The sequence below is a fragment of the Peromyscus leucopus genome, chromosome 8a (assembly GCF_004664715.2).
Source record: "Peromyscus leucopus breed LL Stock chromosome 8a, UCI_PerLeu_2.1, whole genome shotgun sequence".
NCBI classification, from domain to species: Eukaryota; Metazoa; Chordata; class Mammalia; order Rodentia; family Cricetidae; genus Peromyscus; species Peromyscus leucopus.
Window position 1 is genome coordinate 54163501 of NC_051085.1, and position 27106 is coordinate 54190606.

Consider the following 27106-nt stretch of genomic DNA (forward strand, 5'->3'; position numbering starts at 1 on the left):
CACCCCCGGCCGCCTAGCGCTTGCTGAGATGATTAAAAAGGAAGCAGATACAGGATCTTTGCCACTTGCCATCAGGGATGGTAAACATCTTGTTAGCATCCTGTGAGTCACAGGAGGGCTTCTGTAGCTTTCTCAAGCTGTGTCCTTGTTTTGTGCCCTAACTGGGTCTGCGACCCCGTCACGCAGTTTGTGAATATGTTCATATTCATAAGCACGACACTCTAATCCAGCATTCCCCACAGCTTGCTTGTGGAACACCAACCCCAGGAGACAAGAGCCAACAATGTTTCTTGTCAACCACACCGGGGGAGAGCTTGGCTATTAGTGCCCACCTGCCAACTGGTTCTGATCCTGCAGGAAGGCTTCGTTTAATTTCCATAGTTATTTGGGCATGGCTTTCTTTCTCTCTCTTTTTCACATGTAATATAGCAAGTTTCACAAAGGTTTCTGGGGGTATGTGGCTTCACGTTACATGGTAAAGGATGATGCATTGTCATTGTCCACAGTCTCACTGGTCTGCCGGGACACGTAGCTTTCTGAGTACATCCGGGCACAGAGGAAACCCGGCACCTTGTTCTTTCGTTTAGCACACCACACGTCCTTCATGATCTTCGTGAAGTAGTTTCTGAACTTCTGTCCAATAAATGCGTACAGCACAGGGTTGAGGCAGCAGTGGAGGAAGGCCAGGACCTCGGCCACATTCCTGGTGTAGGCGAGGCGTATCTCACCGTGGCAGGTCCGGTTCATCTTGCCCATGTTTACTGAAGTCACAAGGAGGACGACGTTGTGAGGGATCTGGCAAGCCAGGAACACGAGAACCACAGCGATCACGACGCGGATGGCTCTGTGCCTTTTAGAATTTTGGGCCTGCACCAAGGTCTTGATAATGAACAGGTAGCAGAACACCATGAACAGCAAAGGGATGAAGAAGCCGAAGAGCAGCTCCAGCCCCAGCCCCAGCAGTTTCCAGGTGATGGGCTCCAAGACAAACTTGTACTGGGGCTCGCAGACCTGTCTGCCCAGCAACTCGTATTTCTCGTTGAAGATAAATGTGGGACTTGAGATGAAGACCGATGTGACCCACACCACCAAACAGATGATCTTACTGTGTGCCAATGTTCTGGATCGTACCCGGAAAGATTTGGTTGCCTGAACGATGGCAATGTACCGGTCCATGCTGATACAGGCCAGGAGCAGCATCCCGCAGTTAAAGTTGACCGCGTAGATGCCTTTCATGAGTTTACACAGTGAGTTGTTGAAAACCCAAGCGCCAGTGGCGTGAGTGACTGCCCAGAATGGCAGAGTGAGGACAAAAAGGATGTCTGTAATGGCCATGTTCAGCAGGTAGACATCAGTCATGGACCTGGTCTTCTTGTAGAAGGCAAAGGTCATCACCACCATAATATTGCCAAGGAGGCCAAAGACACATATTAAGGAGTAGGCAATTGGCATAAATACCCTGGTGAACTCTCTGACCTCTTCCAAGGAGCATTGCAAGTCGTCCATAGGCACAGAATAGAAAGTGGGGTCAGAGTAATCATCAGTCGAGGAGTAGAGCTCTGTGGAATTCATTGTCTCCTGGAAAACAATGAAAACAGAATTAGTGGCGGCACATTTTCAAGCGACCACACTTAGCCAAGCTTCCACTCTTTGCCAAAATAAAGCAGATCCTCACTTCATGGGTGACGGTCGTTGGTGTTGGGGGGGCGGGGGGGAGATCCAGACCTGGTGTAGAAGGTGAAGTGGAAGTTCAGCCACACACACTCACCAGCACAGATGTGAGGAGAGCAGAGGGGAAGCCATGGAGGAGAGAAGGCAGAATGCGCTCAGTCACTCCCTGTTCTGGAACATTCTACCCCACCAGAACATACTGCACTGCGTGTTATTTGATGCGAAAACACCCACTTAACAGGATTTCTTGGTGCTTTCTGAAGAGCCAGAGAGCAAACACTTTGGGCCCTGCAGGCCCCGTGGCTCTGCCTCGGCACCTCAAGCCAGCGTTGGTGGCTTGGAAACAGCCATAAAGAACATAGAAATGAATGAGCCTGACCAGGCTTGGTTAGCCATAGACTGTGCCTTTCCAATTTCTGAGCTTTTTGGCTTAAGAAAAGTCATATCAGAAAAAAAAAAAAAATCCACAGCTTTTGAACTGTTCAAGAGTCTTCACCCAAACTTCCAGTTAAGTATATACAAGAAAATCCCATATATATATGAACTCATGATTTGAGGAGAGGTGGCCCAGTGGTTACGAGCACTCGCTGCCTTTCTGGAGGACCTGGGCTTGGTCCCAGCACCACCCATATCAGGTGCTCATAGTCAGTGTGATTCCAGTTCCAGGGGATGTGATGCCCTCTCCTGGCCCAATGCATGTGGCAGAAGCTTCCTGTGATCAATATCATGAGTAGACACAGTCCACATGGATAAAGCCATTATGATTCTACCTAACAAGAAGACTTAAAAACTGAAAGCTGGAAGGCCAGTGCGGTGGTGCATGTCTGTAACCTCAGCACTCAGAAGGCTGAGGCAGGAGGATGGTGAGTTCAAAGCCAGTCTGGGATACACAGTGAAACTATCTTAAAAAAACAAACAAACAAACAAACAAACAAACAAACAAATATCAAAAGATAAATTACGAGAGCAGGAGGGAGGAGGAGAGAGTGGGAGGGAGAGAGGGGATTAAAAAACTCACCGGTAGTAGTGGCGCACACCTTTAATCCCAGCACTCGGGAGGCAGAGCCAGGCAGATCTCTGTGAGTTTGAGGCCAGCCTGGTCTACAAAGCGAGTTCCAGGAAAGGTGCAAAGCTACACAGAGAAACCCTGTCTCAAAAAAATAAAAAAATAAACAAACAAAACGAAAACTCACGAAGCATTTATGAACAAGATTTATATGCTGAAAATCCTAATAGCGGAGAGAAAATAAATAGTGTGTAGATTTAGGAGAGAGGTGTCTAGAGCAAGGCTGAGTGGTTCTTTATTCAGATACACGCTCCACAAATTGATAGGTATCTACAACATAAACTAAGTCAAAATTCTGTTCTAAATAAAGTGGCTAACTGATTCTACAATGAATTCAAGAGAGAATGAAGTTGGAGGATTCATGAGACCCTGTGAGACTTAGGCCACTTCAGTGTCAGGGCAGGTGACATCGATGAAGGAGTAGGAACAGGAATCCGTGGACGGACACAAAGCCCAGAAACGAACCATACCTACATTAAGTAGTCAGCCGATTTTTAAACAAGGTACCGAGGTGACTCTGCAGTGCAAAGATGCCTTGAATTAATGGCGCTGGCACTGGGCCTTATGTGAGAGAGCTGGACATCCTTTCTCCCCTCCCACAGGAAAAGTGAGCTCACATTGGTTGTAGCTCTAGATGCAAGAGCAGAGACAGAGAACATCTAGAGGAAAACACAAGAAATCTTTGTGACCCAAGGAATGGAGGAATTTTCTTACATAAATTGTGAAAGACATGTATTGTAAAGTAATAGTAATAAATCATGCTTAATAAGAATTAAAAACATCAGCCGGGCGGTGGTGGTGGTTCATGCCTTTAATCCCAGAACTCAGGAGGCAGAGGCAGGAGGATCTCTGTAAGTTAGAGGCCAGCCTGGACTACCGAGGGAGTTCCAGGAAAGGCACAAAGCTACACAGAGAAACGCTGTCTTGAAAAACCAAAATAAATAAATAAAAATAAAAATATTTGAAATAAAAAAGAATTAAAAACTTCTGCTCTTTGCAAAACACTTCAGAAAATGAAAAAAATATTTGAACCAGAAAATAGCATTTATAAAACCGTATCTATTCACATCCAGAACATACAAGGAATCTCAGCTACTCAGTACCTGGAAGACAACAAAATATGTGATGGTGAATATGTACAAAGATGTTGTTAGGGAAGCCAAGCCACAGCCTCCCTGAGATGCCACTTAATTCCCACAAGGACGGCCATGGAAGGTGAGGGTGTCAGCAACGACATGGAGCAGCTGCAGATGTCCTGGTTGGGTGGTGGGAATGTGAAGTCAAGCACATGGAAAAAGTGTGTTCACCTCGTGTGGCACTGGCTGTGCACTGAATTTTGCACTGGGTTGCACTGGCTGTGCACTGGATTTTGCACTGGATTACACTGGCTTGCACTGGCTGTGCGCTGGATGTACACTGGCTATGCACTGGCTGTATGCTGGCTGTGTACTGGCTATGCACTGGATGTGTACTAGCTGTACACTGGATTTTGCACTGGCTGTGCACTGGATTTTGCACTGGATTACACTGGCTGTGCACTGGCTGTGCACTGGCTGTACACTGGATGTGCACTGGATATACACTGGCTATGCACAGGATGTACATTGGCTATGCACTGGCTGTGCACTGGCTGTGCACTGGATTGCACTGGCTATGCACTGGCTGTGCACTGGCTGTGCACTGGATTGCACTGGCTGTGCACTGGCTGTGCACCGGCTGTGCACTGGATTGCACTGGCTGTGCACTGGCTGCACGAACCACTAACTGGCTCCTAGCATTCACCCAGGTGGGAGGCAAAAACACTAACTGGAGTTTTTAGAGAAAGTCCTTCTCATAGCTCCAAACCGGGAAGAGCCTGAATGCCCAGGGGCACAGAGTGAATCATGGTGGGCCCACACTCAGTGGAGTGCTACTTGATGTGTGGCCATGTGTCCATCAAAACCCCTGAACTGTCTTCTTCGATAACTGTGTGTAATTATGGCCCAGTGAAGCTGATTTTAAAATCACTGAATGTTCTTTTATGTAAACAGCCTTGCACCAAAAGTGATAGAGGTCAGGGACCAGTTACAGAAAGCGCACGGGCCATAGGACTGAGGTGACCCTGAAGGGTGGCATCCATACGGACTTGGGGAGAGTGGGGGCTACAGGTGGTGGGACCCTCAGAAGGAGGCGTGAAGGCACAGGGTACTGCAGAGGCTGCCGAGGGGCGGTCCTATGGGGAGACTAAAGCAGGGTGTGGTCAGCACGGTCCCTTGGCTAGAGGGGCTCAGGTAGAGACAGGACATGGTAATTTCTCCCCATGCCCATTGTGTTGGTGGGAAAAAAATGCTGTAATTAAAGATTATGAGGGTTGGGGCTGGAGAGATGGCTCAGAGGTTAAGAGCACTGACTGCTCTTCCAAAGGTCCTGAGTTCAATTCCCAGCAACCACATGGTGGCTCCCAACCATCTGTAGTGGGATCTGGTGCCCTCTTCTTGCCTGAAGGGATATGTGTGGACAGAACGCTGTATACATAATAAATAAATTAATTAATTAAAAAAAAAGATTATGAGGGTCAGCCAACCCTACTGTATATCAATGCCCAGCTAGACTACCCACATAAGCAAAATATTTATCTGCACTATGATAAGTCACATTTTCTGCATTTAAGTAATTTCAGTTCAGTGGGCTTGAGGATGGGCACTGACTCACGGCATAGAACTAACATGAGCCTGAGAGTCAAGAAGGTACCAGGCAAGCACAATAGCCCCAAACAATGTAATTCAGACGAGGTATACAGAAAACCAGGCCAGCTCCTACTGAAGGGATGGCCGGTGTCAGCCATGGTGGTTCCTCATGGGCAGGAGGATCTGGAATGTGGCCTGCATAGTTCCCAGACCAGGCTGGAGGGCACCACTAGCAGAGGCAGACACTTGTTCAAGTGTATATTATATTCAAGAGACAGTGTCTTCATTTACATTCCTTGATTAGCATGGTGAAACAACTCCCAAGGACCTGTCTCGGGAGAATGCTGTGAGCGTGTTGGGCTAACCCTGTGAAACTCAGAATAATAATGATCTCAGCAGTGCTGGGGTTGGCAATCAGTGCTCTCAGTAAGACAATAACCGTCACGTTGACTTGGATGCCAGACACTCACAGTACCTTGAAATGAATCAGCCTGTCAAACCACGACTCTCACCACAAGAGTGATGCATATCTTTGCTAGGAAATCACACTGGACACAGATTGGCACAGATTGGCATCTGGGCCACCACAGCACGTAGGGTCCTGAGCATGATCTGCCTCATCATCTCAATCTGTCAGCAGTTAATCCTCTGGAGATGCAACCTATTCATTTTCTGTTAGGAGAATTTGTGTGCGATGATAAGGACCTTGGTAAATTCTTTTCTTTTTTCTTTTTCTTTTGGGGAGGGATTGTTTGATTTTTTAAAAATTACTCATTTATTTTTGTTTTATGTACATTGGTGTTCTGCCTACCTGTATGTCTATGTGAAGGTGTCAGATCTCCTGAAACTTTAATTACAGACAGTCATGAGCTGCCATGTGGGTGCCGAGAATTGAACCCAGGTCCTCTGGAAGAGCAGCCAGTGCTCTTAACCACTGAGCCATCTCTCTAGCCCTCATTGGTGAATTATGGGGGAGAGGTTGAGATAGGGTTTCTCTGTGTAGCCCTGGCTGTCCTGGAATTCTCTCTGTAGACCAGGCTGGCCTCAAACTCAGAGATCCACCTGCCTCTGCCTCTCGAGTGCTGGAATTAAAGGCATGGGCCAGTATACCCGGCACCTGCTGGTGAGTTCATTCCTGATGAAATGTTTCTGTCTGTCTGTCTTTTAAAGACATCTAGACAGTCAATCTACCAAGAGGAAAGCTTCTGGAAAGATAGGGCCTACAGCCTGTTTTTCTGTGAACCTACAAACCACAGTCAAGCTACCCACAGCAAGACACCTTCCTGCCTCATCCTCAGGCTCACACTGTTTTCTTTCACATATGCCCACTCATGGGGTCTTATTTTGGCCTGAATAAATCACATAGAAGACCTATGTTTGTGAACTGATTTTCAATGCGCAATATGGTCATCTTTGGTGTTTAATGTTCCTAAGTCAGCAGTTCTCAAAGAGGTATGTATAGAAATATTCTAAAGAACAATTGGTATTAAGAGAGCCTCTGAAAGCTGCCCCAAATTATCCTTTGGGGAAAAACTTCCGGTCCTGTGAGGGGATGGATATGAAGACACCACCTTGCCTGCCGTCAGCTGCCTTGAGTCAAGTGTTACTTTTTCTGTCACCCTCTGTCTGCCTTTTGTTGGACTTCCCCCCTTTCCAGGCCGCTGGGGTCTCATGTGGGACGCAGTAGGACCCCTCAGTGTGTGCCAGTACAACATCAAAATGTTAGCACCCGGAGGTCCTTCCTCACCACCAAGTGTGTCTCCATGAAGTTCATTACGTCTTCAAAACACGAGAGGAAGCAGCTTCTCACTCCTGTTTTTTTCCCCACCCACTCCAGAGTCATTTCCAGATGACAAGAATGCCATCGTCAGGCTGCCTACTCCACGAGGAGAAGGAAGGTGGGGCTATTGTCAGAACCTTCAAAACTTAGTAAAGGGCTTGCCATGACGCCAGAGAAGAAGAATTTGGAGCCCGGAACCCGTGTAAACACGAGGTAGGCATGCAGCTTATCTGTAATGTCAGCCTCCTGAGGTAGAGATGGGATTCTCACAGCAAGCTGGTTAGTGAAACTAACCATACTCCAGGTTTGGTTGAGAAACCCTGCCTCAAAGATTAAGACAGAGCTGGGCAGTGGTGGTGCACACCTTTAATCCCAGCACTCGGGAGGCAGAACCAAGCGGATCTGTGTGAGTTCGAGGCCAGCCTGGGCTACAGAGCGAGGTCCAGGACAGGCACCAAAAATACACAGAGAAACCCTGTCTTGAAAAAAAAAAAGATTAAGTTAGAAAAGCGACTGAAGAAGATTCATGCTGTTAACCTTGGTCCTGCACACACGTGCCCACACACGTGAACACACATGTGCACATGTTCCACACACATACACATAAGAAAGAACAGGGTAAAGCTTCACAATGTAGATACAGAAAAAGTGAATATCACCACTGAGGTATGGAGTCAGTACAAATCCAAGAACATCATGAAGGACTGGGCGGTGGTGGTATCTTTAGTCTCAGGGCTCAGGAGGCGGATCTCTGGTCTACAGAGTTTAGGACAGCCAGGGCTGTTACACAGAGAAACCCTGTCCCAAACCCCCTCCCTCCACCCCAACTACCAAACAAAAGGACATCATGAAGGAATTTCAGACACCTGGTATAGCATCACCATTTGCCGACAGACAGCCGCCAGGTGGTCCGAAGCCTTCATAGTCATGGTCACAGACCGCAGATAAGGGAAGTGTGACAGACATTGCAAATCTGTGATTAAATCTGAAATTTGAAAGTAATCATGAGAAGGAACTAAGGTCTGGGTGCCAGTACAGAGAGCTGGACGGGCCACCAGCCCGGCAGCAGTTTGGGTGTGGTGACAATCCGTGTGGAACCTGTTTCCAGGCACACTGGGACAGACCTTGACTGGCATAGCGCCGCCCATCAGGGTCTTCACTTGAGAGTTTCTTCTCGTTCACACGATGAATAAGAACAAAGAGAGGAGGTAAATGCACTGTGTTGGAAAAGTTAGAAGATAATAAAGAGGATGACCCAGGTTCTCAAGATCAGCAAGTGCTCTTAACAACCAAGCCGTCTCTCCCGCCCGGCCCCGCCCCTGCACTTGCATTTATTTAAATCGTCAACAGCTCAGATGAAAAAATCCAAGTTCCAAAAGAGCATAACGTTGGCGTTTATTTGATAGGAGCTTCACCAAGCCTGCTGAGCGGCCCCCACCAGGCACAGCTGTCTAGCTGCTGTGACTGTCTCTGTCCACTTCAGTCACTCAGCCTTCGGAGCCAACCGTCCCACACACCGACAACACCGTGCTCAGCCCTCCAAAGATGTCTGCTCCCTAATCTCTGGCAAAAGGGACTGTGCAGACATGATTCAGTGTGGATGAGGAGCCACACGGGGCAGATAGAGTTGAAAGTACTTGGCCCTCAAGACTCTCTCGCCTGAGGCAAGGGAAGAGATGGAGGTTTGGGAGGGAAGCATCTATTGCCGCTCATGTTGAAGGCAGCTGAGGAACCGCAAGCCAAGCGGGTTCCTTGAAGAGGCTGGCAAGTGCCCTCTCTGACGGCTGTTGTAAAAATAGGAATCTGGGTCCTGCCCCAGGCACAGAGGTCTGCCCACAACTGGAGGGATCAATCACAGATCCCCCCCTTTAGAGGCCCAGAAGAGAAGGTGGCACTGTGCCCACCTGCCCTGCAGCTGAGTTTGGTGTCAGATCGCTGGCTGCAGAACTGGAAGCCAGGAAGCTCAGCCATGTGAACTGCCAACTCGGCGGTGATGGTGAGACCCAGAGAGAGCTCAGCAAAAGGAACATTTGCTTAACTTTTAGCAAAAAAACCCACAGAAACCACCAGGCTCAGAATGAGGTCAGTACCCATCTCTGCACCTGACTCTAGCCAGTTTTACACAGTGGTTAGGGCTTGGGAGAGGGGCCTAGGGATCCTTGGTGATCGAACAAGCACAGTGAGGTGCTGTTTAGCTTCAGAAGTGGAGGGTCAGCTAGAAAGGCCACCCATCATGGCATGGGAGATTGTGACTTGAAAGAGGGACGTCTACTCTGCCCTAAAGTCGGACTCTGCTTGGGAGTAGAGATGACGTGAGTGCCAGGAAGAATGTCAGATGGTTCAACAACAGCACAGGTGCCCTTGGGGCATGGTGACCACTGCCAGCTTGAGTGGGGGAGTTAAACGCAGGATGGATTGGACCTCTTGGGCCAGGAGCCCTCGGCTGCAGGAGATGGGTGAGCATGAGATGTAGCTACAGGTGCCGTGAGACCCAGGAGTCCTATCACAGATGCTTGCCAACAGGGTATACCCACAAGCCTAGAATGCTTACTGCCTATGTGCCTGGAGTTCATGGGTGACCTGACCGAGGTCTCTTGGAGACAGGAGAGTTACACAGCATCTACTATCTAGTGAGGAGTGGATGTACCAGGGGTCTTGAGAAGAGCATGTGCACACACAGTGCTTTTCATTACTCTGTGACCACACTCATTCCCAGTCAGCTGTGCCTGGGGGCTTTGCCCTGCTCTGGGGAAAGGACTGCTTCCTATGCCAAGTGCCCGCTGCTGGCCGTGGGCCACTGGGAAACCTGCTGCCAGGTGAGGCCCCTAGGTCCTCTGGATGTGTGCGCTCTCCCTTTCAAGTTGCAAAGGCCCAGTTTTCTAGGAATCTCATTCACGTGGGAAGGACATGTACTCAGCTCTTGGTACAGCCCTAGTGGTTCCTGGCTTAACTTCATCACATGGTAACTCCATCCAAGGAATCTCCATTCACCCCGTAATCTCACATATCAAAAGAAGCGGGGGTGGGGGGTGGGGGATGTGTCTTAGCAGGCTTTTGAGATATACCTTGAGGGCCACCAAAATGGTACATGTGGCTAATGTTGAGACATTAAGTAAGACCCACACTTGGTGTCTTACTCTCCACGATTCATAGAGAAGCCCCCACCCATGCCCTCAGTGTATCTCACTTTCTTTCCCCAAGTGCCTTCTTTCCCCTAACCCCTGTGCCTGAAGTCTGTTTTAAGATAACTTTAATAAAAAGCTATTTCAGACCAGCTATGCCTGAAATTCTTTTCTGTATCAAACCCCTAAAACTTGATTTGGCATGTGTTGAGGTCCCCAAAAGATTATGGGAGCTCTTCGGGGTGCTGAGGGTGAGACATCATGGATCTGGGTCCCTGTCCCGTCACCACTGACAAACCTCCTGCTCCTGGGACCTTTTCAGCCCGTGATCTCTGCAGGGGACTTCGGCAAATGCAGAGGGGACCTGAAAAAGGCAGGCCCAGGGGCTCCCAGGAGCCTGTCCCTGGGCCACGCCACGCCACACCACGCCATGCCACGCCACGCCAGACTGCAGTGGCTTGTGGTCTCGGCAGCGCTGCTCTACCTGGTTTGGAAGGGGTGGTGTCACAAGTCACAGTGACACGGTGACCCCCGTTACATCACATCCAAGTGGATCCTGTCTCTCGAAACTGTGAAAACCAAGCACTCCCCAAGCTGTGCTCTCTCCCTTCACTGGCTTTAGAAGCCAGCTCCTGGTCAGCACAGCTTTGCATGGCTTTTCTCCTCTTCCAGAGGCACTGTCTCCCTCTCTCTGCTCTCCTCTCTCTTTCCTCCCAGCACCCAGTCTTTCACGTCTACGGTTTGAAACCACATAGGCACACTACCACTTCCCTCATGGCCTGGGCCAACTCTGCTTCTACCTCTGGGTTCTAACATTTCAGAGGTAATTCTTTTAATCACATAGAAAAAGAAACCACTATTTTAGGGAAAATTTAATACTAGTAATGCTTTCAACACAGTATAAAACTAATCTTTTATGTACCATGATACGATTTCCTAGAGACATTTTCACTGTGTGCACTGTGCCAAGGAAAGTGTTTCTGAAGGTGACACGCATCTCACTGTCATGATAATTAGTGCCTTCACTGGTGCCAGACAGTCAATGGTAAGCCTGGGAAAGTGGCGGCTGCAACTGGCTTTGAGATGGGACAGAGACAGGCAGCCCTGCCCGCCCCCCAGAGAGAGAGAGAGAGAGAGAGAGAGAGAGAGAGAGAGAGAGAGAGAGATTTTATGCATATGCCCAGATGTGTATGTGTGTACATGTCTGTTTAAGTGTGTATGTGTGTATGTGCATATGTGTAGATGCATTGATGTCCATGTGTAGGTATGTAGGCATGGATAGTTGTGTATACATGCACGTATCTATATGCATGTGTCTATAGGCCTGCATGTGTTGTTGCTGAATGAGCATTTCTGATGGTATGTATGGGTGTGTGCATGTCTGAGTTTATGTGTGCATATACACATATATGCATGCGTGGTATATACTGTCTTAGGTGTGTATGAATGAGTGTGTATGCAGATGTTTACAGAAGAGTATGTTTGGACAAGGCGTGTGTGCGTGTGTGTGTGCAGCTGTGTGTGTGCAGCTGTGTGTGTGCAGCTGTGTATGTGTGTGCAGCTGTGTGTGTGTGCAGCTGTGTGTGTGTGCAGCTGTGTGTGTGTGCAGCTGTGTGTGTGTGCGCAGCTGTGTGTGTGTGCAGCTGTGTGTGTGTACAGCTGTGTGTGTGTGTGTGTGTGTGTGCAGCTGTGTGTGTGCAGCTGTGTGTGTGTGCAGCTGAGTGTGTGTGCAGCTGTGTGTGTGTGCAGCTGTGTGTGTGTGCAGCTGTGTGTGTGTGCAGCTGTGTGTGTGTGCAGCTGTGTGTGTGTGCAGCTGTGTGTGTGTGCAGCTGTGTGTGTACAGCTGCGTGCAGACTGTAAATCAAGTTCCAGACACGTGCTGGGCACTGAGATCACTCCTGGAGCAGACAGCATGCCAGTGTCCTAGCAGACAGCCACAGCCCACCTGGACTAGGAGCAGTGCTGAACTCCCCCATTGCCTGCCACCCAACATCTGGGTCACTTTGCCAGGCAGTTCCCACAAGACCGTCAACAATACCTTTAGTTAAAGCTTCTTCCATCAAGCGTTCTCTCACTGCTAGGTTTAGTACGTTTTAAGTTCACAGGAATCACAGGCATGCCGGCTTCTCCCCTCTGTCGACCTCAGTGCAGCTGAAATGCTGCCCAGCTTCCTTCTGCTTTTGAGCTGGTGGGTAGGAAGAACCCAGGAGGTATTTTCCAGTGATTTGCTTTCGGGTTTGGCAGCTCACTTTTATACTGTATTTTGTTGTTGTTCGCTTTGTTTTTAGAGGCCAGGTCTCACTATTTGACATAGGGTGGAGCTGTACCCATAATTCTTTTTTTAATCTACTGAATTCTGGGAACACAGTCTGGTTCTATATGCACAGCTGATATTTCCTTATTTATTGGCAGGAATTAAATCTTTAAGCATTTCAAGAGTAGCTGTGATGCAGACTTTGTGTCTGTTCCGTATTTAGGGTGCTGGCCTCTACAATGTTGCACCCACAGCTTTGCATTGTCTAAATCTCTTGCGGCTCTGTGTCTTAACTTAGTGCTTGGCTTCTCAAAATCTCTCTGTGTACTGAGTTAAATAAAGAATTGCATTTTTAGGGGTCCAGAGGATGACTCTGTTATTAAGAGCAAGGACTGCTCTTGCAAAAGACTAGAGTCTGTTCCCAGCACGCACAGTTGGTAGCTCCCGACCACTTGTAACTCCAACTTCAGTGGGCTCTGATACTTTTGACCTCCTTGGACATTTAGATGAATTTGTTCATATTCCCCCACACACACACTCATGTACACATAATGAAAAATAAATAATAACTCTTAAGGAGGACTGGAGAGATGACTCAGAGGTTGAGAGCACTGGCTGCTCGTCCAGAGGTCCTGAGTTCAATTCCCAGCACCCATATGGTGGCTCACAGCCATCTGTAATGAGATCTGGTGCCCTCATCTGGCTTGTAGACAGAACACTGTATACATAATAAATAAATAGATTTTTAAAAAGCCTAAAGGAAAGCGTTCCGTCGCTAGGACTGGGTGCAGCTAGGGTAGTGCAGCTGCCTGGCATTCGTGGGGCCCCTGCCTCGCTCCTGGCACCACAGAAACAGTAGCCTGAGCTTGGTGGCAGAGGGCTGCGAGCCTCCGTACTCAGGAGGGTGAGGCAGGAGAGTGGCCAGGTCAATGCCTGGGTCATGATGTGAATTTGAAATCAAGTTACACACCCTGGTGAGACCTTGTCTAGAATCAAAAGTAAAACTGTATCTAGGAATAAAGCTCAGTGGTAGAGTGCTTGTCTAGCATGCACAATATCCCAGATTCAATTCCTACTAACATACGCGCACACACACACATACACGTACACAGACACACAGACACAGACATACACACAGACACATACACACAGAGACACAGACACACACAAGCACACATAGGCACACACACACAGACACATACACAGAGAGACACATACACATATACACACATATCCTACTAACATACATGCACGCACACACACACACAAGCACACATAGGCACACACACAGACACACAGATACAGACATACACACAGACACATACACACAGATGTACACACGGAGACATACACACAGAGACACAGACACACAAAAACACACATAGGCACACACAGAGACACAGACACACAAACACATACAGACACACACACACACAGATACACGTACACAGAGACACACAGAGACATACACACAGATATACACACAGAGACATACACACAGAGACACAGACACACACAAACACACATAGGCACACACAAACACACACACACACACACACACACACACACACACACATTTTCTTGCTAGACTGAAGTTTCTCATATATTTCCCAAAGAAAGAAGTAGTGACCAACCATCTCCAGACCTCTGGTGTGAGGTGGAGAGAAGCAAGTCTCCCGGTGAGCCCTGCAGAAAGAGCTGCTTTCTGGAAAACATGCTCCTCTCTCCTAAACCCACAAGAACTGGTACAAAACAAAGTTGTAAGAACTTATTACGTGGAAGCTTGGTTGGCATGCCCACATCCCATAGGAAACTATCCCTTCCAGACATCCCCGCCACAGGTGAGAATGTCTGAGAAGCTAAGACATGTCTGAAAAAAAAAATTGGGAAGGGCTGCATGCTCACCCCAGGAAATGCTGATCTCCAATGTGGATTGGCCAGCTACCCCCGCCTCAGTGGTTGTCCACGCTCCAGCCTTAGCAGTGCGAAAGCCATTCTGTCACCAGAGGCGACCAGCAGAGAGAGAAGAGACGCTAGGATTGTCAGAAGAAAGTCACCGAGTCGCTACTTCCTATTTAAAAGCAACGCCTATCTGCCTGGATGCAAATGGTTAACCATGTACATCCTGTAGTCTGTAAAAGAATTATTTACCATCATCACCATCACCATCATCACCATCATCACACTGCTATCACCTCTACTGTCAATCACCACCACCCTAATCTGACTTGGAGTCAGACCAGGGCGAAGTGGAGAAGAACTTGGTTTTGTGGTTTCTCAAAGAAGAGAGCCTTTGTGCTGTTCTCTATGTGAGGTGTTGGGGTGTGAATCCACCCGGAGACAATGTGAGCATTTGCAGTGTTCCGAGTGGCTGAAGTCAGGGTCTGGAGCTTTGGTTCTGCCCTGCTCTACCCCAGAAGTCCCGCAGGCACAGGATGGATGCCGTCCCAGACCACGGCCAGATCCACAGCAGTTCCTACCTGAAGCACTGAAGAGAATGGGGGGGCTGTGAGAGGGGGGACACAGGACAGAGACGGGGGAAAGCAGGCTTCGGGGATCCTAGCTCCCACTCCTGTGCAGTAAGACTGAAAGCGGGGATCCCTAAAGTAGTGCTCCTTACCTCCAGGAGATGGCTGGTGAGGGTTACCATGACTACCCTGTCCTTAGCCAGATCCCCGGGGAAGCAACAAGTGGGGACTCACTTAAGAAACTCACTTGTGGGCCGGGCGGTGGTGGCGCACGCCTTTAATCCCAGCACTCGGGAGGCAGAGCCAGGCGGATCTCTGTGAGTTCGAGGCCAGCCTGGGCTACCAAGTGAGTTCCAGGAAAGGCGCAAAGCTACACAGAGAAACCCTGCCTCAAAAAACCAAAAAAAAAAAAAAGAAACTCACTTGTAGGTTGGTGCAAGTGTTTGAACTGTAGCTAGTTCCTCTGAATTGAGACACTCCCTGCAGGAGAGAGGCTCAAACGAGTCCAAAAGTAAACAAAATTTACAAGGTTGAGGAAACTCCTTAACTATACAAGATCCACAGGGACCCTCCCCAAGGTTATATACGCAGTGGCAATTGCTGGAGAGAGGAGATTGTGCCAGGAGCTCCAAGGATGCAGCTATCATTCATTGTCATCAATGCCAGGGTGCGGTTCCAGGATGCAGCTTACCTTTGAGTCACCCCCTTTCTGTGTGTGAGTGTTTTGCTCTGTGTACCGCGTGTACGTAGTGCTGGTACTCAAAGAGGTCAGAAGAAGGCGTCAGATTTCCTGGAACTGAGGCTGTGGATGTGTGTGAGCTGCCATGTGGATACTGGGAATCAAACCCAGGTCCTCTGCAAGACCAAGTGCTCCTAACCACTGAGCCATCTCTCCAGCTCCATGGCATAATGTTGGGAGAATTCCCGCAGAGCTACAGCTGGTTTGGCTCCAGAGTGTTAGCACCCAGCTTTAATCTGCCCTTTGCGATCGCTGTCTTTGTTTCCCAGGTATCCTCTATGTGAATTTTGTCTGAGAGTTTTCTGAAGGTGCACAGCCAAATGCAAATTTGGTTGAGGAAGAACCCAGAAAGCGGCAGGTATTTCTCAACTGAGAATTTGCATTTGGCATTGTCCCTTTGGGGAGCTTAGGTGAGGGGTGTTGGGGTACAGAGATTAACTTGCTAAAAGGTGTATATTGGAGAACAATAAAATGGCCCTTTGCTAAACTAGAGTGGACCAGCGGTAGAGATGGATCCTCCCTGCAGCTGGGAAAGGCTAGAACATTCTTGGGGTGCCTCTGTGTCTTGATTCCATGGACCCATGTGAACCTGCACCCACACCCGATATACAGCAGAGTAAAGAGATGTTTCTTCATGTCTCCAGTGGTTTCAATACTAGAGGAGCTCAAAATCACAGTATCGTGAAGTTGTTCACCCTTTGGCGGCCAGGAAGCAAGTCCCAAGAAATGCTGAATGCAACGCAGAGGAGACGCAGTGGTCAACCCCGAGCAGGGCTGACTGGTCCCCATTCTCACTTCCTAGAGGGGCTGACCACGTCGTCTCACAGCCCAGCCCGACTGGCTCAGGCTGGATACACTTTGTTTTACACCTTTCTGCTCCACAGACTCCTGAACTCAGCTGGTCCCAAAACTTGAGTGTGACAGGAAAACTGAACCTGCCCTGCTCTGTTCCTCCAGGGACCCGGCCGTCACAATGGGATCCTCGTCCAGCCAGCATCCTGCCAGCACCGTCCAGCTTCCCCACCAAAGTCTCCATGGCTCTGCCCCCTGCCTTTGGCTCTACATGGGAGGTGAAGTGTCTGCAGCCCCTGTGACCACTGCTGTCCCTGTTCTTTGGACAGACGCCTCCTTCCCGAGTCCTGCTACCCTGTTCTATGGAAGAGCCTGGGATTTCCCGGGGTTCCAAGTGGCCTGGGCCTCTTGCCTGTGGGAGGGAGGCCTGTGCTGTGGCAGTATCTTCCCATGCCTAGAACCATCACCGCCAGAAAGGAAGGAAGGAAAGCTAAAAACACCTCCTTCTGGTCTCATTCCCCTCAAGCCTCCAGGGCCCCTTGGCTTCTGCTTCTTTCTGGGGTAGAAGCTGGTATGAGTACCCACCAGGGGGTTCACACTAGAGAAATTCACTGGCCACACAGAGGAAGAAGCTGGTGTGAGTACCCACCAGGGGGTTCACTGGCCACACAGAGGAAGAAGCTGGACTCCTAAGATGCTTGGGGATACATGTGGCTGGCCTGGCCTGCTCCTCACTCTTTTCTTTCTTTCTTTCTTTCTTTCTTTCTTTCTTTCTTTCTTTCTTTCTTTCTTTCTTTCTTTCTTTCTTTCTTTCTTTCTTTCTGTCTGTCTTCCTTCCTTCCTTCTTCTTCTTCTTTTTTTTTTTTTTTTGGTTTTTCGAGACAGAGTTTCTCTGTGTAGCTTTGCACCTTTTCTGGGAACTCACTGTGTAGCCCAGGCTGGCCTCGAACTCACAGAGATCCTCCTGCCTCTGCCTCCCAAGTGCTGCGATTAAAGGTGTGCGTCACTACTGCCCGGCTTCCTCACTCCTCTCATGACCTTGTCTGTCATGAAGATGAGGAGGGTCTGACTTTGTAGCCCTGACTGTCCTGGAATTCACTGTGTAGACCAGGCTGGCCTTGAACTCAGAGATCTACCTCCCTCTGACTCCTGAGTGCTGGGATTAAAGGGGTGTGCTACCACACCCAGCTAGAAAGCAAATCTCTTACAGAGAACTAGCCCCAGAAAAGACTCGCCTGAAAGAAATAAAAATCAATATAACAGATTTAACCTTGTTAAGGATCAAAAAAGAATACTAAACAGAAGTCCTGCATGTTGGGCCAAAGCACTGTGGGTGAGTCACTCCAAAGGCTTCGGACCCATCTTCCTTCCCTGGAGGCAGGGATCCAGAACTGAACTTTGGAGAGGCTAGAGGGGAAAGACCCTCAGGGCCTGCTCTGACCTCCCTTCTCCACCCAAGGGAGTAAAGTGAACCACAGAATATCCTCCCTCTGCCTTCCAGGGCTCTCAGGCCACACCGGATGGCCTCCATTCAGGTGGCCACTGTTGCCTGGCCTTTGCCGTGGTTACAGAGCTCTGCTCTCCCAGACTCTGCGGTGTTTTGTGTGGTCTCTGTCCCAACATCCCTTCCACATCTCAAAGCAAAATCCAAATTATTACACGTCACCCCGAAAACACTTCAGTGCGTTTGTTTTTATCTGGGAACACCCCATGCCCAAGCTCCACCCACAGATGTGAGAAGACACCGCCTCTGCACGGACATTGTGGGGTACACAGAAAGTAAGCCCACACTTTCCAGCCTGAACGGGACACAGTCAACACGGAAGTTTCATTTAGAACAAGATCCAGAGGCAGCTGGCTAAGGTGAGGCCTCAGCCACCAGGCGCTGTTTGAGCATCCACCTTCCGGCAAGCAGAGGCGGACAGGAGTGTCACGTGAGGTTCTTGGGTGGAGGAAAACAAAGTCCGTGGGAATGCAGAGTCTTGGGCACGCCTGACCTGACTAGACTCCTCCCAAAGCCACACACCGGTTGTGTTTTAAGCCTGCCACTCCATGGGTGAAGGAAGGCGCGACATTTGTAAAGAATCAGAGGGACCAGGGGACCCAGACACAGCTTTGCAGTTATAACTGAGTCCCATGAGGGGTTACAGGAAGCTAGGGGATTCAGAGAGAGAGAGAGAGAGATGCAGAGACAATGAGGCCCAGAGAGGTGACCACTGAGGCCAAAGTGTAAATCGAAGTGAGGGAGAGAAACCTAGTTAGTATCCAGAAGTTCAGGTCACTGAAAAAAAATCAATGCAGGGCGACTGGGGGGCGGGGGCAAGAGAGGAAAGTGGGTGAGGGACATCTGCGTGGTGGAGATTCTCATGAAAACTCACTGTGTGTCTAATAGCTCATGCTCAGCAGCCAGAGAATCACCTCTTGGTATGAGTGTGCGGGAGGAAGCTGTACTCCAGGGAGGGTGTGAACACTGAAGCTGCCTGCAACAGCTGGAGAGAGGTCTGAAGATTGGCAGAGACTCAAACGGGAGGATGGCTTACGGAGGCAGAAAGCACAAGTCCTAAGGGGCAGCAGTGATGCCGCCTCCCACCCTTCACGTGGTCTCCCAATCCCCCCTCCCACTTCAGCCCCAGCTGCGGAGGACAGAGATGTAGAGACTGCCCAGGAAAGTCAGACAGAGACATGGGAGACAGAGATGCAGAGACCATGGGGCCTGGGGAGCAGAGCTCACGAGACCTTGGGGGACAGGGGCTTCAGAGAACATGGGGATGGGGATTGCAGAGACCACAGAGGTTAGGCATTCAGAGACTTGGAGCTAAAGTTGCAGAGATCGCGGAGCTTGGGGATGGGCACAGAGGAGACTGTAGGGGACGAAGGGAAAGAGATGATAGAGGATGAGGGATGCAGAGGCTGTGGCAGAGAGGGATCCAGAGACAGTGGGAAATGGTGATAAAGAGACCGTGAGGGAGGGAGACGAAGTGACCACGGAGAATGGACACGTGGAGGCCATGGGGCAACCAAAGGCCTTACTAAGCCCTGATGGACAGCTCATCCAACGGGAGTCAACCCTTAACCAATAAGAATGGCTCAACTTTTCTTGGCCACTTGGCCCTCCTGGCTCTTCCGGAAGCTGGCCTCAGAGTGACTACACCCTCTGGCTCTCCTGGGGTGTGTAAAGTTCAGTGTCAACGCCAAGCTGGAAAGGGGTCCCTGTGCCCTCACAGAGGTGAGGGTGGCGAGGACTGGAACACAGGCGTTCTGTTCCTCCGCAGGTAAGGATCCATTCGGGGGAGGAGGGAGGGACACCAGGAGGTCAGACTGCGGCGTAGTGGGGTGGCCACCAAGGGGGAGAGTGCGACTGTCCTGGGTGTGGAGGACAGTCCAATTCCCCATTGCACCGTGGGAAAGCATGGACCGGTTAGGGTTCCCTTCGGATGGGAAAAGGCACATCACCGACACCCAGAAATAGAAGGTACCCTTTCCTCTTGTCCACTGCCAGAGGGGATACAGCACAATCAAACCTGCAGTGTTCTGAAGGGAAGGTGGATAGGCCTGGAAACGGAAGAGCTGGAGGCCAGCTGTGGGGGAGGGGCTGGGCCCCTGTGAAAGGCTGCGGTGCCCACAGGGCAGGCAGGAAGCCTCCAGGGGCACCAGGCGAGTTCGGCATCCTTTCTTCTGAATACCTGTGACAACTCCACTTCTGTGGGCACGTGCCGAGAACCTGGAGAGACGTGTGCTTGCGGTCGACGTCCTGCACGGGCCCCAATCTGGTCACTGCTTTCTAACCCTGGACTCCCCCAAACCAATCAGAGTTGGTCGCTCTTTATTGAACAGGACTTTCTGATTTGATTTTGTGGAAATACCGGCACCTTTGAACATGCTCTTTGAGGTCCTGAAATTAAACTACTCTGACGGTAGTGTCCAACACACGGCTTTATGCTCATCCAAGTGTGTGAATGAAGGTGGAAACTGACAAGCCACACCCAGAAGGTGGCTAGCAGCCCGGGGGTAAACACTTAGGACTACAGTGGAGTGTTTGGGGTGGTCTAGGAACTTAGGGGCAGCTTCGTGTCTACATCTCCACTTCCGTTACGTCCCTAGATGAGACTAATCAGCCGCACAGTGAGCTGAGTGGCAGAACAGTGAGAGGCCACCCACTGCTGGAAACAGTACTTGGCCACCCGTCAGCCCCACTTAGGAAAGTTAGCTGAGCGAAAGGCCTGGGGCCTGCACCGGTTTATCCTGACCCAGATTTAAGGCCTTCAACTCCGTTCCCCTGGCTGGGAAAGGCCGCACTGACTTACAGAGAAGGGCCTTGCTCACTTTCTGTGTTTTGAGGGCAAAAACGTAACAGCAGCAGCCATGGCTGCGACCAAAGATTGAAGATCCCGTTGACTGAGAATTTTATGCCAGTGAGGGCTACCCCGGTGGGCCTGTGAATGCATTTCCATGGTGCTGGCACCAAAGTGCAGGCAGGCCTGGAGAGGAGCCGGGACCTCTGTGCCTGCTCCCCTGTCCCTACTCCCTCTCGTCCTATCAGGCCGAGTGACAGCCACCTCAGCACACTGTGACAAATCATCAGATACCCTGCTGACTCCTACAGCTGAGCTCCCGGCCCAGGACCCCAGAGCCAGGTGGTGGGGAGGATGGCGAAGGTCAGTCCTTCCGTCCCTGAGCTCCACGGAAGAGAAGGGACTGGAAGGAAGCACAGAAATGGCCTCAGGGGCGGCCTGCCCACACTGAATGCTTGGTTCTCTTGTCCCGGGGGCTGTGGGGAGCCGTTCTTAGCAGAGCGGCTGTTTGTCGCTGTGGTTAGTCCGCCCAGCCCTACCCTGGTCCTGGCTGGCTCTCCTGCCCCACCCACCCACACCTCTGGTTTTTAAGATATAAACCGCTTCTTCCACCCCCCTTTTTTCCTTCCTTGGTTTCCCCTCTGCTTCGTCATCTGCAGGCTTTTTACTTCTTGTCAAATAGAAACATTTTAACAAGTAAAAGAAGATGTGTGGTTGGCAGGCAGCAGGCATTCGCTCCTCTTGGGCGAAGTCTTCTTTACCTTTTGTTTTCTTCGAGACGAGAGTCTCCTGTGGTCTAGGCTTCCCTCCCACTCGCTGGGTGACTGAGGATGACTTTCTGACCCTCCTGCCTCCATCTCCTGAGTGCCCGGATTACAGGTGTGGGCCACCATTGCCCGTCTTGTGCGGTGCTGGGGGTCAAACCCAGAGCCTCTGCCCAGTCCTTCTTTAGGTTCTGAATGCAGTTTCTTCCCGTCGTCTCTACTAAGGTCTGAACCACTCACTGGGAGCTTGCTGTATTACATGTGGCAACCGCAGTGATGGCTGTTGGTATCTACCTCCTCCTGGAGACATCTATTCCTACCTCGCTTTCAGGGACCGCTGCCCATCTTGAGCATCTCACACATTTACCATGAGACTCCGCGGGAGAAAGCCAGGCTGTAACACAGCACCTGATACAGCTCCTGGTCATGTTCTGCTAAGATCTCATCTTCCAGCCTTGTCTCTCGCCTTCCTTGGCTTTCTGCTGAGTGGCAAATGAAGACTCTTCAAACTCACAGGCCTGGGAGTCTGACTCAGTGGCCCTGTGAGAACTGCATGGAGCTGCCGTGACTGTTAGTGATTTCCATCGGCCTTTGCTGGTAACTCAAGGTCTATCTGCTACATTGGTTGGCATTCCTATTCACTCTCTGCTTTTAGAAGTTCCAGGCCTGGGAAACTTCCAGACAGTCCTATTTATCAGAACTGGGCCTAAAATAAGAGTCAGTGTATTTGAAGGCACACCTGAGAGTCTCCCCTGGGAGAAGCACCCAGGCTGAGGGCAGGGGCTTGCGGTATCTATTTTGGCTTCGGTCTCTTTTTCTGCTCATTTCCTCTTTTGGGGACTGACTTAGAAGATATTATTAGAGAGGAGATCTCCAGGTAAGTCAGGGCTCAGGAGGCCTAAGGCACTTAGCGGAAAACAGCCAGGGAAAACACAGAGCTCTGGTGCGGTCATATTCACAGCACGACAGCGTCTTTAAATGACACCCATTAACCCACAGCACCTCAAAACCTGCTGTATGTCACTTTCACTTGGGAGTCGATGCTATCGGAAGAATATGTTCCGACCAATTGTGGCATCCCGCATTCCCCTGAGCGGAGGCGTGGATGGTCCTCGGTGGGTCTGTGCACTCCCCTTGGTGGGTTCCAGGCTCACCGGCCGCTTCCTCCACCATTCTTAGCTGTCTGTCCCCCTGTCCTGGCCCTGTTCCTCTGCCTCAACTCTTCCCTGCTCTCCAGGGTCTATTTCCTTTGCCGAGCCTCACCCAGCTTAGGTAGGACCACCCTGCAGCTGACTCTGCTGCCCAGTGAAGCCCTGGGGGGACAAAGACGCTGGAGCTGGTTTGGGTTTGTGGAATCTGTATTTCCTCTCCCCTGTTATGGCATTAGAGAGGAATGCTTCTCCAGAGGTGGTCTTTGGAATCAGGCCCTATGCAAATGTTCCCATGCCTCGTTGCCAAGCACTGGCCACCTTGTAGTAGGGCTGTGATGAGTTAAACGTTGCATTCGAGGGCTCAGCTGGGAGAGTGCTTGCCTCGTCTACACGAAGGACTGGGTTCAATCCCCAGCAACACATAAACCTGGTGCGGTGGTGTATGCCAGTGATCTCAGCACTCAGGAGATGGTGGCATGAAGATCAAGGCGATCCTTGGCTACACAGCAAGATCAAGCCCAGCCTGGGAACTATAAGACCTTGTCTCAAAATCAACCAGGTGAGAAAATGCCATATTCTATCATCTTATGAGATAGAAAGGGAAGAGACCCTGACAAAATGGGTCAGACTCAGACTCCTTCCATACTGCACCCGAGGTCACGACTCCTTCTCCCCAACCCTAGACACGGTTGAAGTGACATTAAATGATAGATACTAAGCGCCTTACTCATGGTACTCGAAAGACTGCCAAAGTGAGCACCCATCCTCTGTCTCTACAGGACCGAAGGACCCCAAGCTCATAAGCATCCCATTAACACAAGACTCGGCAATATGGCCAAGCAGCATCCTTCTTCCCTCAGAGCCTGACCTTTACAAGGACGGCAGAAACACAGTGCTTCCCAAAGTCCAAGACGAAGCAAAACTTACCAACAGCGTTGCCGACCCACAAACCAGCTGCTGCGGGTTTTTTCTTCAATTTCAGATTTCTTAGACCTTTGCTTCCTCTCACAGGTGTGGAGGCCCTGGCCCCAGTCACAGCGGATTGAAAGTGATGACTTCAAGCCGCAGGTGGCTGGAAGGGTGTCCGTCCTTGCTGCCCTGCTTGGGGCTCGGCTCCTCGAGGGAGTGTGGCTGGGTCTTCACCCTCGAGGGGGTGGGTCGCGCGCTGCCTCACCACAAATGTCTGTCTTCAACACGCTGCGGACCATATGAAGGTAGCGAAGGTGGAGGCAGGAAGACACCTTATGTAACTAGGTCAATGATTTCATTGTGAGATGCAAATTTTTTTTTGTTTCAGAATTATTAGTCTGTGGAATGCTTCTTGATTCTTGGAAATTACTTATCAGGTAGATGATTGTAAACTTCTCTGAAAAGGGGTCCTGTCCACCCACTGGACCACAGTCAGCTGCCCACATTTTTGCTCTTGAAGGAAGGAAGTCTAAAAACCTCAGCAAGTGTCTGCGAGGCTACACATCCCCCAGGACAGTCCTTGTTTGTCCCTTGGTGGAAAACACCAGTGATTTCTGGTAGGCAAGGTGGGTGACGGCAACCCAGGGCTCTGGTACTCACATCTCTCCTGTCCTTGTGAGTCTTAGTAATACTATTAAAGGCCTCTAATGTTTATATGGCACAGCGCAAGGATACTTTGCATTTACTCCTGACAAATAATTTTTGCAAGATGGATGGTATCACCCCCATTCTCAGGTGTGAAAAAGCCAGCTCACAAAGGTGTTGAGTCATTTGGAGCCGTGGATTCAGTTAATAAGTCTCAGAGTGCTGGGGCCTTCTTACACAGACCACATTCTTCTGTTTCATCAGCACTCGTAGAGGGCCGGCTCTGTGTGGGAACCATGTTCCGGGAGTAGCAGAGAAAGCAGGCAATCAGCCGGGCGGTGGTGGCACACGCCTTTAATCCCAGCACTCGGGAGGCAGAGCCAGGCAGATCTCTGTGAGTTCGAGGCCAGTCTGGTCTACAAAGCGAGTTCTAGGAAAGGCCCAAAGCTACACAGAGAAACCCTGTCTCGAAAAACCAAAAAAAAAAAAAAAAAAAAAAAAAAATGCAGGGAGTCAAACAGGTGAATCCTTGACCTTGACAGATTTACATGCTCGTCATGGGCTGGCAAACACCGTGAAATCAAGTGAGCACAGTCTGGCAGCCTTTACTGTGAGGTAGCCAGCCAATGGACCCTGTTTCACATAGGAACCATGTGTGAGAGGGAAGCCAAGGAGGAAGAAAGAGGTGGTTTTCAGAATGCGGTATCCAACACTGCAAGAGAAGCCTGGCCTAGGAGCTCAGAGCGATGTCAGAAAGCTGGACCAGTGGGCTCGGGGCTCTGGACACCTCCCACCTCCACACTGATGCATCAACTATCCTCCCTACAAAGGGGCTGGGGGGTCCACACTCCAAATTCACACACAGCTGGAGAAGACTTTCAGCTCTTCTCATTATTTTGGCTTGCTTAAGTTTCTATCACCAGGAATATTTCATCATCTAAATACATGGAAACGAACTGAACTGGCCACGAAGTGACCGCCCCCTCCCCCCACACACACCCAGGGCTTCACACTGGCCGGCACCAGTGTCTTTACTGCTGACAGGACTGCAGAGCAGAAGTCATGTTTGCCTTGAAAAGATCCCCATGGCTCAGAGGAGGGAACAAACGATGCAATGTAAGATCAGCCTGGGTTCTAGATGAGTCCAAATCCCTCCTCTGGAACTAATTCCTCATCACAGAGAAAGCTGAGCTTATCCACTTCTGGTTTTGGCTCAACTATCCGATGGCCTTATTCCCATTGGCTCGTGGAGAGCCTGATAAGACGGCAGCTTTGAGTGGCCCACGCACAAGATACAACTTTCCTGAGTCTTTTAGGTTCTAGTACACACAGCTTGGCTCTGAGGCTCAGTGACAAGCTACCCTGGCCTCCAAGTACCTTCAGTCTGCAGGGTCCTGCATGCTGCCTCTCAAAGGACCCAGTCGGGAAATCAGGGTCCAGTCTGTAGATGGTGGGGTCAAGCCCTTGTTGGTATTTATAGCCTCTCCACTGATGATCAACAACCGTGAGCCCGAACCTGACTAAAAGCACCTTGCTACCACATAACCATGGGGTCTTGGGGTTGCCACACCCAACACCACTTCCTCATTCATTAAAAGCAGCCTGTTTGGGCTGGCTTGGAAGTATCAGTAAAGTCACCCACGATAAGGCTCTTATTTCCAGCATGCTTGTCTCCAGCTCAGCTCCAGCACACAGTTTCACCGAAGTTCCTTGTGGTAATGGGCATGGCGGAAAGGCTTTGTTTGTCATGTGTGAAGCACCCCACAGGCAGGAGCTGGAAGCAGCTGGAGCAGCGCATATCAGAGCATCGAAGGTAGTTCATAGGGACAGAATCAGCTACGGTGACATGTTCCACCTGCCAAGGAAGGACCTCAGAGCAGGGTGACTATTCAGGGAGGGTGGAGAAGAGTGGGCCAGTGGATGCAGGGAATAGGAGCCCTAACATTCAGTATACCCCTTCAGGAAGCACCCCCAGCGCAGTCAATTAGACCAAAACACCTGCTCTGCGGGTGGCTAGCCGCTCACATCAGTCCCATGAAGGCCAGTGACTCAGTGCAAGACACAGGATAAGACAGTCTTGGGCTCAACAGCACAGACATCTCATCATGGAGGTTCGTTAACATTTCCGCCCAATTTGTCACACCTGAGCCCCGTGTGGTATCGTGGCTTGGGAAACCCCAGAGAACTACCCAGACTCGGGGCAACTAGATCTGTGCTCAGACTCAGAGGTAGCTTACGACTTCACGATGCTTTCTTTGCTTGTTTTTCCATGTTGCTCTCATCCAGAGTTCCACCACCTTGAACATATCTCGCTTAATGAAAAACCCAGCTCACTGAAAAGAGCAGTGCCCAGCACAGTGGGATTCATCAGTCTCATTCCACACCACACTGAGCCAGTCAGTTGCTACAGAAAGGGCTCAGAGAGGGCTGGGCTAGGCAGTGGTTTCACTAGCTGGAAACATCAACTTCTATCTGAGCGGCTCATGGAGGCACCCAACTGTTGTGATTTTTTTAACTCTTTCAGGGGGGCCCCACCACCCAGCTCCCAAATAAATCACACACCCAGGCTTATTCTTAGTTATAAATGCCTGGCCTTAGCTTGGCTTGTTTCTAGCAAGGTTTTCTTAAATTATCCTGGCTACCTTTTGCCTCTGGGCTTTTTCCTTTTCTTACTTCTGTAATCTTCCTTTCACTCTTACACCATGGCTGGTTGCAGAGCTGACTGGCCCCTGATGGCCTCCTCCTTCTCCGGCCACTTCTTTCTTCTTCCCAGATTTCTCCTTCTAT

General features: G+C 50.1%; 1 protein-coding gene across 3 annotated transcripts; it reads right to left on the reverse strand.

Annotated features, from left to right (window-relative positions):
- Ccr6 (C-C motif chemokine receptor 6) lies at positions 1-24644 on the reverse strand. 3 transcript variants are annotated; one of them, XM_037200370.1, is made up of 2 exons: positions 23693-24644; positions 1-1578 (listed from the first exon to the last, which is right to left on the reverse strand). In XM_037200370.1, the coding sequence occupies exon 2, from the start codon at positions 1570-1572 to the stop codon at positions 469-471; it is 1104 nt and encodes a 367-aa protein (XP_037056265.1). In that variant the 5' UTR covers positions 1573-1578; positions 23693-24644; the 3' UTR covers positions 1-468. The 3 variants fall into 3 exon arrangements, with proteins under 3 accessions (XP_037056265.1, XP_028722525.1, XP_037056266.1); XM_028866692.2 differs by lacking the exon at positions 23693-24644 and adding an exon at positions 14465-14726; XM_037200371.1 differs by lacking the exon at positions 23693-24644 and adding an exon at positions 12344-12495.
- Positions 24645-27106: the final 2462 nt, after the last annotated feature.

What these genes read in the sequence shown, in the direction of transcription:
- Ccr6 (XM_037200370.1), bottom strand. Translation starts at nt 1,572, where the DNA reads ATGAATTCCACAGAGCTCTACTCCTCGACTGATGATTACTCTGACCCC.